Source organism: Oncorhynchus nerka, linkage group LG4 (genome assembly GCF_034236695.1).
Source record: "Oncorhynchus nerka isolate Pitt River linkage group LG4, Oner_Uvic_2.0, whole genome shotgun sequence".
In the NCBI taxonomy this organism is placed as follows: domain Eukaryota; kingdom Metazoa; phylum Chordata; class Actinopteri; order Salmoniformes; family Salmonidae; genus Oncorhynchus; species Oncorhynchus nerka.
This window is the reverse complement of record NC_088399.1, coordinates 63,463,664-63,476,679: the sequence shown is the minus strand read 5'-3', so window position 1 is coordinate 63,476,679 and position 13,016 is coordinate 63,463,664. Positions and strand designations below refer to the sequence as shown.

Below are 13,016 nucleotides of genomic sequence, written 5' to 3'. Positions count from 1 at the left end.
GTTATAAGGCATCGCCCTCTTTTGCCCACCCCCCCAGCACCAGGTGTGGCCACTAGCCTATATGAAGGCCCAAAATTGTGTGTTCCTTTCTGCTCTGACAATGGCATGCCCATTCATGCGAGATGTGGTGGATGAAGAAGCACTTGTGCTGAGGAGAGCCTTCAGGCGAGAAAGGGTCTTCAGGGACCGGTTGGACCCACTGGCCTTCCCTGATGACCATCTATATGAAAGATACAGGTTTTCTGCAGATGGCATCAGGTATCTATGCAGACTACTGGGTCCCAGGATTAAGCACCGCACTGCACGGAGCCATGCACTGAGTGTGGAGCAAATGGTTTGTGTGGCCTTGCGCTTTTTGCTAGTGGAGCCTTCCTGTACTCAGTGGGGGATGCAGAACAGCTGAACAAGGCCACAATTTGCCGCACAATAAGGAGTGTGTGTCTGGCTATCAAAGCATTAGCAGATGTCTTCATCTCCTTCCTGGCCACAGAAGACTCTGTGACATCAAAGAGGAGTTCTATAGGATTGCAGGTAAGAGGATCTACAAATTACAGGACAACTGTTAACACATAGTAGGATACTCATTACTTTGTGTGACAGGTTTCCCCAATGTCATTGGTGCAGTGGACTGCACACACATAAGGATAAAAGCCCCCTCAGGTGCCCATGAGGCCGATTTTGTGAATAGGAAATCCTTTCACAGCATTAATGTTCAGGTGAACATAACTTTTGATATTGTCCATTGACGAACACTCTGCATTGCCAGTGATGTGCATTGATTGGTGTAATATTCCTCATCTTATGATTTCAGATGGTCTGCAATGCTGACTGTGTGATCAGCAATGTTGTGGCAAAATGGCCTGGCTCAGTCCATGACTCCAGAATCTTTCGGGCCTCTGAAATCTATCAGTGCCTATCACAAGGTAAGCCACACAACCCCTATTTATAACCATCATGGCTGTGTCAAGAATATCACTGTGTTTATGAGGTAGTAATGATGAGATTTTGTGTTGACAGGTGAATTCTCTGGTGTGTTGCTGGGAGACAGGGGGTATGGCTGCCAGCCTTTTCTCCTGACACCTTTCACAGACCCCCAGGAAGCACAGCAGGCCTACAACCATGCCCATGCCAGGACCAGGGCCAGAGTTGAAATGACCTTTGGCCTCCTGAAGGCACGCTTTCACTGCCTTCACAAATTAAGGGTCAGCCCTGTTAGGGCATGTGATATTACTGTGGCTTGTGCTGTCCTCCACAATGTGGCCTGCCTGAGGAAGGAGAGGGCCCCCAGAGTGCCACCAGCCATGGACTGGGACAATCCGGCAATCTTCCCTGATGACGACAGTGGTCGGCTGCTGAGGGACCAATATGTGTTGAATTATTTTAGTTAGTATGTGTGCTTTCAATTTTGGTTAAATATGTCCTGCGGTGGCAGAGGAATTTGGTTTTTTTGGGTTCGTTTTTGACGAATTTGGCCTCTTATGATGTTTGTGCGGTATACTGTGTGTAATACAAGGCTGCAGGAGGCTACTGCATCCATTCATTTGTCTGTTCAGTTGATGTGTATGGATTTGTCCTGCATTTATTTTAGTGTGCAGACATGCAGGGTGTGTTATATACAGACCTTTGAATGTGTATGTATCATTTTGTATAATATGCTTGGATTCTGTGCTTTCCATCTTGTAGAGTCACTGTGACTTCAGTTTCGAAAGGAGCTGATGGTTTACCTGCTTTGTTTTGTCCTTATTCAATAAAGGAACATAATGTTACACATTGTGTTTTTATATTCATATGGAATGTGTATTTGTTTATATGACAGAGTACTAGGGCCACACTGAAGATAAAGTCATACATTTATGAGGCTGGTTCTTTCTGCAGAAAAGCTACATATTGTTTTTACAGTTTTGATACTTATGACAATGTGATACTTAATATTCTGGCACATCAGCATGTCTTTGTTTATGAAACCATACTGAAGTACAATTTCACGAAATGCCCCACATCTGTCATTTTAACAACTGTCCTCCTTTAAAACAACTGGTTACAATATTATGACTTGTTTTTTTCCCCTCTGTGGCCCTAATATTCTATCATTTTATATATAGCCTTATAGTCTATGGGAAACTGTAAATTATCTAATGATAGCAACATCATCTAAAAATAATTTTTTATCCAAAATCATTGAAATTAATGATCACAAACGTTTAAATAATAACAGTGGGTCTAGTTATGTGATAACAATGTATAGTGAGCAGTGAAATAACTATTGGTTTCCATTTGTGGTGACTGCTGACTGACATTAGGGATGAGATTAAATAGATCCTGGAATTTAGCCTGGTCTGGAGCAGGCTAGCTCCACAGAATAAATCTCCATGGTAATTTATACCATAACATATCCTCCTGCCCCTTATCCATCTTTAGTGCAACCGGATTACGGATCAATTGAGCCAGGATCACCAAGATATCCTGGCTTAATCCCTTATCCTAGTTTTGTGCAACAGGCCCCAGACCTGCTCACGTTGTTTATAGTTAAATGTAAACAACAACAAAAATCACTCATGGAACTCTGAGGTTGTCCTCAGAGAGAGCGAGAGAGAGGGAGAGAGAAATATTTCCTCAATGAAAACAATGTACTGAGCAAATGTCAAATTGGCTTTTTACCAAATTACCATACGACAGACCACGTATTCACCCTCACTAATTGACAAACAAACAAACTCATTCTTTGTTGATTTCAAAAAAGGATTTGACTCAATTTGGCATGAGGGTCTGCTATACAAATTGATGGAAAGTGGTGTTGATGGAAAAACATATGACGTTATAAAATCCATGTACACAAACAACAAGTGTGCGTAAAATTTTTTTTTAAACGCATTTCTTTCCAATGGGCTTTCGGGTGAGACAGGGATGCAGCTTAAGCCCCATCCTCTTCAACATATATATCAACGAATTGGCAAGGGCACTAGAACAGTCTGCAGCACCTGGCCTCACCTTACTAGAATCTGAAGTAAAATGTCTACTGTTTGCTGATGATCTGGTGCTTCTGTCACCAACCAAGGAGGGCCTACAGCAGCACCTAGATCTTCTGCACAGATTCAGCCAGACAGAAAATCTCAGTAAGACCAAAAATAATGGTGTTCCAAAAAAGGTCCTGTCACCAGGACGACAAATAAATATTCCATCTAGACACCGTTGTCCTAGAGCGCACAAAAAACTATACCATGGCCTAAACATCAGCACTACAGGTAACTTCAACAAAGCTGTGAATGAGCTGAGAGACAAGGCAAGAAGGGCCTTCTATGCCATCAAAAGGAACATAAAATTCGACATACCAATTAGGATCTGGCTAAAAATACTTGAATCAGTTATAGAACCCATTGCCCTTTAAGGTTGTGAGGTCTGGGGTCCGCACCAACCAAGAATTCACAAAATGGGACAAACACCATATTGAGACACTGCATGTAGAATTCTGCAAAAATATCCTCAGTGTACAACGTAAAACACCAAATAATGCATGCAGAGCAGAATTAGGCCGATACCCGCTAATGATCAAAATCCAGAAAAGAGACGTTAAATTATACAACCACCTAAAAGGAAGCAATTCCCAAACCTTTCCATAACAAAGCCATCACCTACAGAGAGATGAACCTGGAGAAGAGTTGCCTAAGCAAGCTGGTCCTGGGTCTCTGTTCACAAACACAAACAGACCCCACAGAGCCCCAGGACAGCAACACAATTAGACCCAACCAAATCATGAGAAAACAATAAGATAATTACTTGACACATTGGAAAGAATTAACAAAAAAACTAAGCAAACTAGAATGCTATTTGGCATTAAACATAAAGTACACAGCGGCAGAATACCTGACCACTGTAACTGACCCAAACTTAAAGAAAGCTTTGACTATATACAGACTCAGAGAGCATAGCCTTGCTATTGTGAAAGGCCGCCATAGGCAGACCTGGCTCTCAAGAGAAGACAGGTTATGTGCACACTGGCCACAAAATGAGGTGGAAACTGAGCTGCACTTCCTAACATGCCAAATGTATGACCATATTAGAGAAACATATTTCCCTCAGATTACACAGATCCACAAAGAATTTGAAAAGAAACCCAATTTTGAGAACTCCCGTATCTACTGGGTGAAATACTAGTGTGCCATCACAGCAGCAAGATGTGTGACCTTTTGCCACAACCACAAGAAAAGGTCAACCAGTGAAGAACAATCACCATTGTAAATACAACCCATATTTATGTTTATTTATTTTCCTTTTTGTACTTTTTATTGTTTATTTCACTTTTGTTTATGATCTATTTCACTTGATTTGGCAATGTTAGTATATGTTCCCCATGCCAATAACGCCCTTGAATTGAATTGAGAGAGAGGGGGGTGATGAAAGAAAATATAAAATAATAAAATCAAATTCCCATAATAACATTCTTATAGTAAATAATCACAATTCACTGGCACCCATATACACACACGCACTCACACTTGCATACTCATGTCCATACCCTCATACCTAGCCGAACCCAAAGGTCTTTTGATCATAACCACACACATACAGAGAGAAAGAGTGAGAGAGAGAGAGTGTGTGAGAGAGAGAGAGACAGACAGACAGAAAGAGAGTGAGAGAGAGAGAGAGAGACAGACAGACAGAAAGAGAGAGAGTGAGAGAGCGAGAGACAGACAGACAGAAAGAGAGAGAGAGTGAGAGAGCGAGAGACAGACAGACAGAAAGAGAAAGAAACAGGGATAAAGAGAGTGTGTGTGTGTGTGTGACTGTTGCATGTGTACATTTCAACGTGTGCTTGTGAGTGTCTCTATGTATGAGCATACAGGATGTGCATGAGTTTGTTTGTGTTGTAATTGGCAGTGGGTGGTGGTATGTGCTTCATATTCAGGGAAGTAGTACATAAAACATGGATTTTGGTATTATGGTGGATGTTATTACATTATTCATCCCAAAAGTTGTTACTCACCGGTTCATGTAATAACACTGGTTAATGTAATAACACTGGTTAATGTATTAACATTGGTTAATGTAACAACACTGGTTAATGTATTAACACCGGTTAATGTAACAACACCGGTTAATGTAATAACACCGGTTAATGTAATAACACCGGATAATGTAATAACGCCGGTTAATGTAATAACACTGGTTAATGTAATAACACCGGATAATGTAATAACACTGGTTAATGTAATAACACCGGATAATGTAATAACACTGGTTAATGTAATAACACCGGTTAATGTAATAACACTGGTTAATGTAATAACACCGGATAATGTAATAACACTGGTTAATGTAATAACACCGGATAATGTAATAACACTGGTTAATGTAATAACACCGGTTAATGTAACATTAACCAGTGAATAGCAAACCAACTGTCAGCGTTGAGGTCCTGAAGAAGCGGGCAGAGCGCTTTGGCATGAATGTCTCCCCTGTTGCCAAAACGGTGAGCTGACTCATGACTACATGAAACTTGCATAGTAATTCAAATTACACAAGTATACAGGTAGGGTGGCCAATTACACAAGTATACAGGTAGGGTGGCCAACTGGCCCCAAGTACACAGTATACAGGTAGGGTGGCCAATTGGCCCCAATTACACAAGTATACAGGCAGGGTGGCCAAGTACACAATTACACATGTAGGGTGGCCAATTGGCTCCAATTACACATGTATACAGGTAGGGTGGCCAACTGGCTCCAAGTACACAGTATACAGGTAGGGTGGCCAATTGGCCCCAATTACACAAGTATACAGGCAGGGTGGCCAAGTACACAATTACACATGTAGGGTGGCCAATTGGCTCCAATTACACATGTATACAGGTAGGGTGGCCAACTGGCCCCAAGTACACAGTATACAGGTAGGGTGGCCAATTGGCCCCAAGTACACATGTATACAGGTAGGGTGGCCAATTGGCTCCAATTACACATGTATACAGGTAGGGTGGCCAACTGGCCCCAAGTACACAGTATACAGGTAGGGTGGCCAATTGGCCCCAATTACACAAGTATACAGGTAGGGTGGCCAATTGGCTCCAATTACAAAACAACAATGGTAATAATTTATTTGAAAGATAAATCTCTATTGATTAACTGGGTAAATCAAGATGTAGCCTAGGTCTATTCACAATACAGGTGAATGCATATTATTCAATAGGAGTGTTATGCACTTGAGTGAGGACCCAAAAGCGCTTTAACAAAAACAGAGTCCTTTAATGAAAACACAGGGAAGACATAGATCCTCTTCAGATGTAGATAATGGAAAAATAGACAACCCGCAGAGAGGGCGACAAATGAAACAAAAAGTCCTTCTGATAATTACAAAAGAGCCCCCTTCTTAGCAGCAGAGGAGAATAGCTGGGTTAGCGGCGACAGGCTGCAGGTCTCTCTGGGTAGGCGCGGGTCGTAGAGGAACAGTGGTACCTGATCTCACGTAGCATCAGATGAACTGGACACAGTACCAACGATAAGACAGTTAGCTGAGTACAGGATGCACTTGCCAGGCAGATTCCGACAGGACGGGACAAGGGTGAAGCAAACGAGACGATAGTTTGGTTCTGGCATGAGAAACTCAAACGAGAATCTGACAAAGAAAGAAGCAGGAACAGAGAGAGAAATAGAGACCTAATCAGAGGGAAAAAGGGAACAGGTGGGAAAAGGGTGAACGAGGTAGTAAGAGGAGATGAGGAACAGCTGGAGGAGGAGAGAAAGTACGACCCTGCCTCACACAGGAAGCGGCGCAGGTCCTAATCCAGGCACTTGTCATCTCCCGTCTGGATTACTGCAACTCGCTGTTGGCTGGGCTCCCTGCCTGTGCCATTAAACCCCTACAACTCATCCAGAACGCCGCAGCCCGTCTGGTGTTCAACCTTCCCAAGTTCTCTCACGTCACCCCGCTCCTCCGCTCCCTCCACTGGCTTCCAGTTGAAGCTCGCATCCGCTACAAGACCATGGTGCTTGCCTACGGAGCTGTGAGGGGAACGGCACCTCAGTACCTCCAGGCTCTGATCAGGCCCTACACCCAAACAAGGGAACTGCGTTCATCCACCTCTGGCCTGCTCGCCTCCCTACCACTGAGGAAGTTCAGTTCCCGCTCAGCCCAGTCAAAACTGTTCGCTGCTCTGGCCCCCCAATGGTGGAACAAACTCCCTCACGACGCCAGGACAGCGGAGTCAATCACCACCTTCCGGAGACACCTGAAACCCCACCTCTTTAAGGAATACCTAGGATAGGATAAAGTAATCCTTCTCACCCCCCCTCCCCCTTAAAAGATTTAGATGCACTATTGTAAAGTGGCTGTTCCACTGGATGTCATAAGGTGAACGCACCAATTTGTAAGTCGCTCTGGATAAGAGCGTCTGCTAAATGACTTAAATGTAATGTAAATGTTATTACATTAACCTGTGTTATTGCATTAACTGTTGTTACAAGGCCTATTCCCAGCACCAGAAGGATAAAACCCTTCATTTTGACATTGGCCAGTCAATTCCCGATTTGTTCTCTCTGATAATCTTCCCTCTTCAGGCGTCCAGACACAAATTATCTGGAAAAACTATTCGCACCAAGATATTAGCTTGTACATTGTTTTTGAGCCGATGAGAATTTAGCTAGCTCAAGCATTAGTAGCATAAAATACAGGTGGAACCAACCAGCAGAGGTTAACTTTATTTATTTATTTACAAAACTGAAAGTAAGTTATATGAATGTCAATCAACCATTAGGTCCAAAACAGTGCTCTCCTCGGAGCCTGGGGATCTGGATATTTTCACCGACTTTGATGGCTTAGTTGCAACTCTTGCAAATATGGACAGACAGAAAGCCAGCCGTAAGATTGAGACAAGCAGACAAGCAGACTAATGTAAAACTGTACTTGATCTGAAACAGAAGAAAAGGTCTGATAACAGTCATAATGTCATTAAGTCTGTGATAGTTAAATGGGGTTCATGCAGAAACATAGAGTAAAAGGTCACCACCTCAATGAGAAGCCATATCTTGATCTTGACCAGGTTCGTGTAGTTGCAGTTTTCCCATCACTGAAATTCACCTCAAAGTGTTGACAGTTCATTATCTGGCATACAGTGACTTCAGAAAGTATTCATACCCCTTGACTTATTCCACATTTTGTTGTTGCAGCCTGAATTCAAAATGGATTAAATATATTTTTTTCTACACATTTTACACAATAATGACAAGGTGAAATGTTTTCAGACATCTTTGCAAATATATTGAAAATGAAATACAGAAAAATCTCATTTTCATAAGCATTCCCGCCCCTGAGTCAATACCTGTTAGAATCACCTTTGGCAGCGATTACAACCGTGAGTCTTTCTGGGTACGTCTCTATGAGTTTTGCACACCTGGATTGTACAATATTTTCTTTTAAAAATTCTTAAAGCTTTGTAAAATTGGTTGTTGATCATTGCTAGACAACCACGCATTGTATCAGGACATAAAGTTCATTTCTTCGACACATTTTTTGCGTTAGTGTCTTATTACGAACAGGATGCATGTTTTGGAATATTTTAGTCTGTACAGGCTTCCTACTTTTCACTCTGTTATTTAGGTTAGTATTGTGGAGTAATTACAATGTTGTTGAGCCATCCTCAGTGTTCTCCTATCACAGCCATTCAACTCTGTAATTGTTTTAAAGTCACCATTGGCCTCATGGTGAAATCCCTGAGTGGTTTCCTTCCTCTCCGACAACTGAGTTAGGAAGGATGCCTGTATCTTTGTAGTGACTGGGTGTATTAATACACCATCCAAAGTGTAATTAATAACTTCACCTTGCTCAAAGGGATACTCAAAGTCTGCTTTTTTAAAATCCTTCTACCAATAGGTGCCCTTTTTTGCGAAGGATTGGAAAACCTCTCTGGGCTTTGTGGTTGAATATATGTTTGAAATTCACTGCTAGACTAAGGGACCTTACAGATATTTGTATGTGTGGGGAACAGAGAAGAGTTAGTCATTAAAAAATCTTGTTAAACTCTATAATTACACACAGAATGTGTCCATGCAACTTATGTGACTTGTTAAACACATCTTTCTTTCTAAACTTATTTCAGTGTTCCATAACAAAGGGGTTTGGCCTCCCGAGTGGTGCTGCAGTCTAAGGCACTGCATCGTAGTGCTAGAGGCATCACTACAGATCCGAGTTCGATCCCGGGCTGTGGCACAGCCTGGAAGACCCATGAGGTGGAACACAATTGGCCCAGCATCGTCCGAGTTAGGGGAGGGTTTTGCCGGCTGGGATGTCCTTGTCCCATCGCGTTGTAGCGAATCCTAGTGGCAGCCGGGCGCATGCACGCTGATGTCGGTCGCCCGCTGTGTGGTGTTTCCTTTGACACATTGGTGCGGCTGGCTTCCCGGGTTAAGCAAGCAGTGCGGCTTGGCGGGGTCGTGTTTTGAAGGGAACATGGCCCCTGACCTTCGCCTCTCCCGAGTCCGTACCGGAGTTACAGCGATGGGAAAAGACCGCAACTACCAATTGGATATCAGGAAAACGGGGTAAAAAAAACAGTACAATTTCTTTCTTTTTTTAACTAAGGGGTTGAATACTTATTAACCCAAGACATTCCAGCTTTTCATCTTTGATTAATTTGCAGAAATTTCCAAAAACATAATTCAACTTTGACATGGGGTATTGTGTTGTAGGCCAGTGACACAAAACCTAAATTGAATCCATTATCAATTCAGCCTGTAACACAACAAAACGTGGAAAAAGTCAAGGGGTGTGAATACTTTCTAAAAGCACTGTATATCAGATGTATTGGGATAAAGGAAAAAGACACATCCGTCTCTTTGTGAAAATTGATAATAAAGTATTAGTATTCAGACCCCTTGGCTTTTTACACATTTCGTTATGTTAACGCCTTATTCTTTTGATTCAATTGTTTTTCCCCCTCATCAAGTAAAAACAGGTTTAAAAAAAAAATTGTGCAAAAAAACAAATAAATAAAAACAGTTACATAAGTACTTAGACACTTTGCTCAGTACTTTGTTGAAGCACCATTGGTAGCGATTACAGACTCGACTCTTTTTGGGTATGACCCTACAAGCTTGGCACAACTGTATTTGGGGAGTTTCTCCCATTCTTCTCTGCAGATCCTCTCAAGCTCTGTCAGGTTGGATGGGGAGCGTTGCTTTACAACTATTTTTAGGTCTCTCCAGAAACGTTAGATTGGGTTCAAGTCCGGGCTCTGGCTGGGCCACACAAGGACATTCAGAGACTTGTCCCAAAGCCACTCCTGCGATTGTCTTGGCTGTGTGCTAAGGGATCATTGTCCTGTTAGAAGGTTAACCTTCGCCCCAGTCTGAGGTCCTGAGCGCTCTGGAGCAGGTTTTCATCAAGGATCTGTCTGTACTCCGTTCATCTCTCCCTTGTCTAGTCTCCCAGTTCCTGCAGCTCATAAACATCCCCACGGCATGATGCTGCCACTACCATGCTTCCCAGTAGGGATGGTGCCAGGTTTTCTCCAGACGTGACACTTGGCATTCAGGCCAAAGAGTTCCATCTTGGTTTCATCAGACCAGAGATGTGTGTCATGTGCCTTTTACTGAGGAGTGGCCATAAAAGCCTGATTGGTGGAGTGCTGTAGAGATGGTTGTCCTTCTGGAAGGTTCTCACATCTCCACAGATGAACTCTGGAGTTCTGTCAGAGTGACCATTGTGTTCTTGGTCACCTCCCTGACCAAGGCCATTCCCCTGATTACTCAGTTTGGCCGGTCGGTCAGCTCTAGGAAGAGTCTTGGTGGTTCCAAACTTCTTCCATTTAAGAATGATGGAGGCCACTGTGTTCTTGGGGACCTTCAATGCTGCAGAAATTTGGTGGTACCTTTCCCCAAATCTGTGCCTTGACACAATCCTGTCTCTGAGCTCTACGGACAATTCCATCGACCTCATGGCTTGGTTTTTGCTCTGACATACACTGTCAACTGTGGGACCTTATAAAGACAATTGTGTGCCTTTCCAAATCATGTCCAGCCAATTGAATTTGGACTCCAAACAAGTTGTAGAAACATCTCAAGGATGATCAATGGAAACAGGATGCACCTGTGCTCAATTTCGAGTCTCATAGCAAATGGTCTTAATACTTAGGTAAATAAGATATTTCTGTTTTTATTTTTAATAGATTTGCTAAAATGTCAAAAAATCTATTTTTCCTTTGTCATTATGGGGCATTGTATGTAGATTGATGAAGATTTGTATTTAATCCATTTTAAAACAAGGCTGTAACGTAACAAAATTTGGAAAAAGTCAAGGGGTCTGAATACTTTCCGAATGCACTTTTTCTCATCTAAGACAATCTAGATAACCTGCAAGCGTATTGTGGTAGGCCTCCAATACAGGGAGGTCTTCCAGCAATCTACTGCTGTGGGTTTAGTTCTTACAATGGCCGTGACTCAAATCAATAACATGGGAGGAGGATGTGAAAGAGGAGAAACAATGTATTCTTCCAATAGTATTCTCCGAGGGCTTGTGGTTTGGGAGGATGACACAAAAGAGCAATCTCAGGCTGAGGTCAATGGAGGTTTATTTGGCATACTGGATGGGAGCCATTGAAGGACACACATTGTGTTGGATCTAGATCCATTTGATAGGAAATGGTTTGAAAAACACAGCAATAAAATCATATAGTATAGAAATGCAATGGAAAGTGGAGTCAAACAGTGTTGAGGTAAGTCCCACACCCTTTCCAATAAGAGCGTCAGTATGCAGCCATCTTGTGTCTATCTATCCTCAATCATAAGATGGCCGACACACTGAGGCATCATCTAGTTCTAGTAGCCTATACATGGTTGTTCATATTTATACTGAGTGGGATGTAGGACTATTACATTGACACGTTCTTTTCAATTAAAAAGTGTTTTTGTTTCACTAAGACTATAGGCTACTGAAAGAACTAAAACAGAGCCAGTGTATACCAGCTGAAAACGTGTTGACCATAACTCCAGTATCAAGCCTACACATCCAACCAAGTCATCTTTCATCATATTTTCACATTTTCTCTCCCCAATGAAAATGTGTTCTGGAATTCTTGCCCACTCCCAGTGTGTTCTGGTATGTGAGTGACGGGAATAACCAAAGCAAGTTCAGTTTGTGAATGGAAAGTCCCTGAAGTGAACAATAAGAGACAAACCAGCCGTCGCACAGGCTACAGTGAAGGATAAACAATGCCACAGTGCCATCTATATGTAGACTGTAACTCTCCTCACTACTGTTTCAAAGAAATCACATGATGAGTCACTTGACTTTTGGGTATCTGTAGCTCTGGGGTAAAGATTCTTCTAAGAACAGATATGGGATCAGCTTCCCCTCGTCCATTGCAAACCTTAACCATTAGTTGGGAAAATGCAAATCTGACCCAAGATCAGCGTTTTAGGGCAACTTCACCCTACTCCGTCTCTCGACATCAAAGTAGAAGTTGCCTCACCACAAACAAATCTTGGATCAGATTACCCTATTCCTTCTTGACATCTTGTTTCTCTGCATTCTGCAAACAACCAGGCAACTCTGTGACATTCCAATTCAGGAAGAATGAAAAACAAGCTATTTAAATGTTCTATTTAAAAGGGAGCACATTTCACCTGTTGACTGGAAATACAAGACAGCCAGGGGCTAACTCTTTCATAAAATAATGACCTATCATGTATTAATTAATGCCACTGTACCGAAATCCATGTGACGTTCGTAATTTCGAACAGAAGCAGCCAGCCAGGTATAAACTCCAATGGTGTGCATGTTCCCAGATTCCAGTTTCAAAGAAATCAAGTGATCTTGACCACGCTGGGGCACGTTTGAAAGTATCGTCAGTGTTGGTGCACCATCTAGTGTTGAGTGTGCATTCTGCAATGTGTGACGTCGTCGTATTTCTTTGCGGGGCAAATCATGTTGTGCACGAAGCTCTCTTGAGTTTGTAAAACAGTATATTTTTCACAACATGTTCATGCAATTTGCGCCTCATAAAACCAGTGTATTGACTTAACCTAATATTG

The 13,016-nt window shown here is 42.3% G+C and overlaps 1 protein-coding gene and 1 long non-coding RNA gene across 3 annotated transcripts in view; one reads left to right on the top strand and one right to left on the bottom strand.

The window, feature by feature from the left end:
* The window catches only part of LOC115128381 (uncharacterized), a 19,334-nt gene extending 6,426 nt beyond the window's left edge, over positions 1-12,908 (bottom strand). For both annotated transcript variants that reach the window (XR_003863505.2, XR_003863506.2), the window contains exon 1: positions 12,693-12,908. This is a non-coding gene — a long non-coding RNA (uncharacterized LOC115128381). The remainder of the gene's footprint in view (positions 1-12,692) is intronic.
* Positions 307-1,472, top strand: LOC135571446 (putative nuclease HARBI1). The gene is made up of 3 exons (XM_065017738.1): positions 307-531; positions 812-923; positions 1,018-1,472. Exons 2-3 carry the CDS (start codon positions 812-814, stop codon positions 1,386-1,388), a joined length of 483 nt encoding a protein of 160 aa, XP_064873810.1. The 5' UTR covers positions 307-531; the 3' UTR covers positions 1,389-1,472.
* Positions 12,909-13,016: the final 108 nt, after the last annotated feature.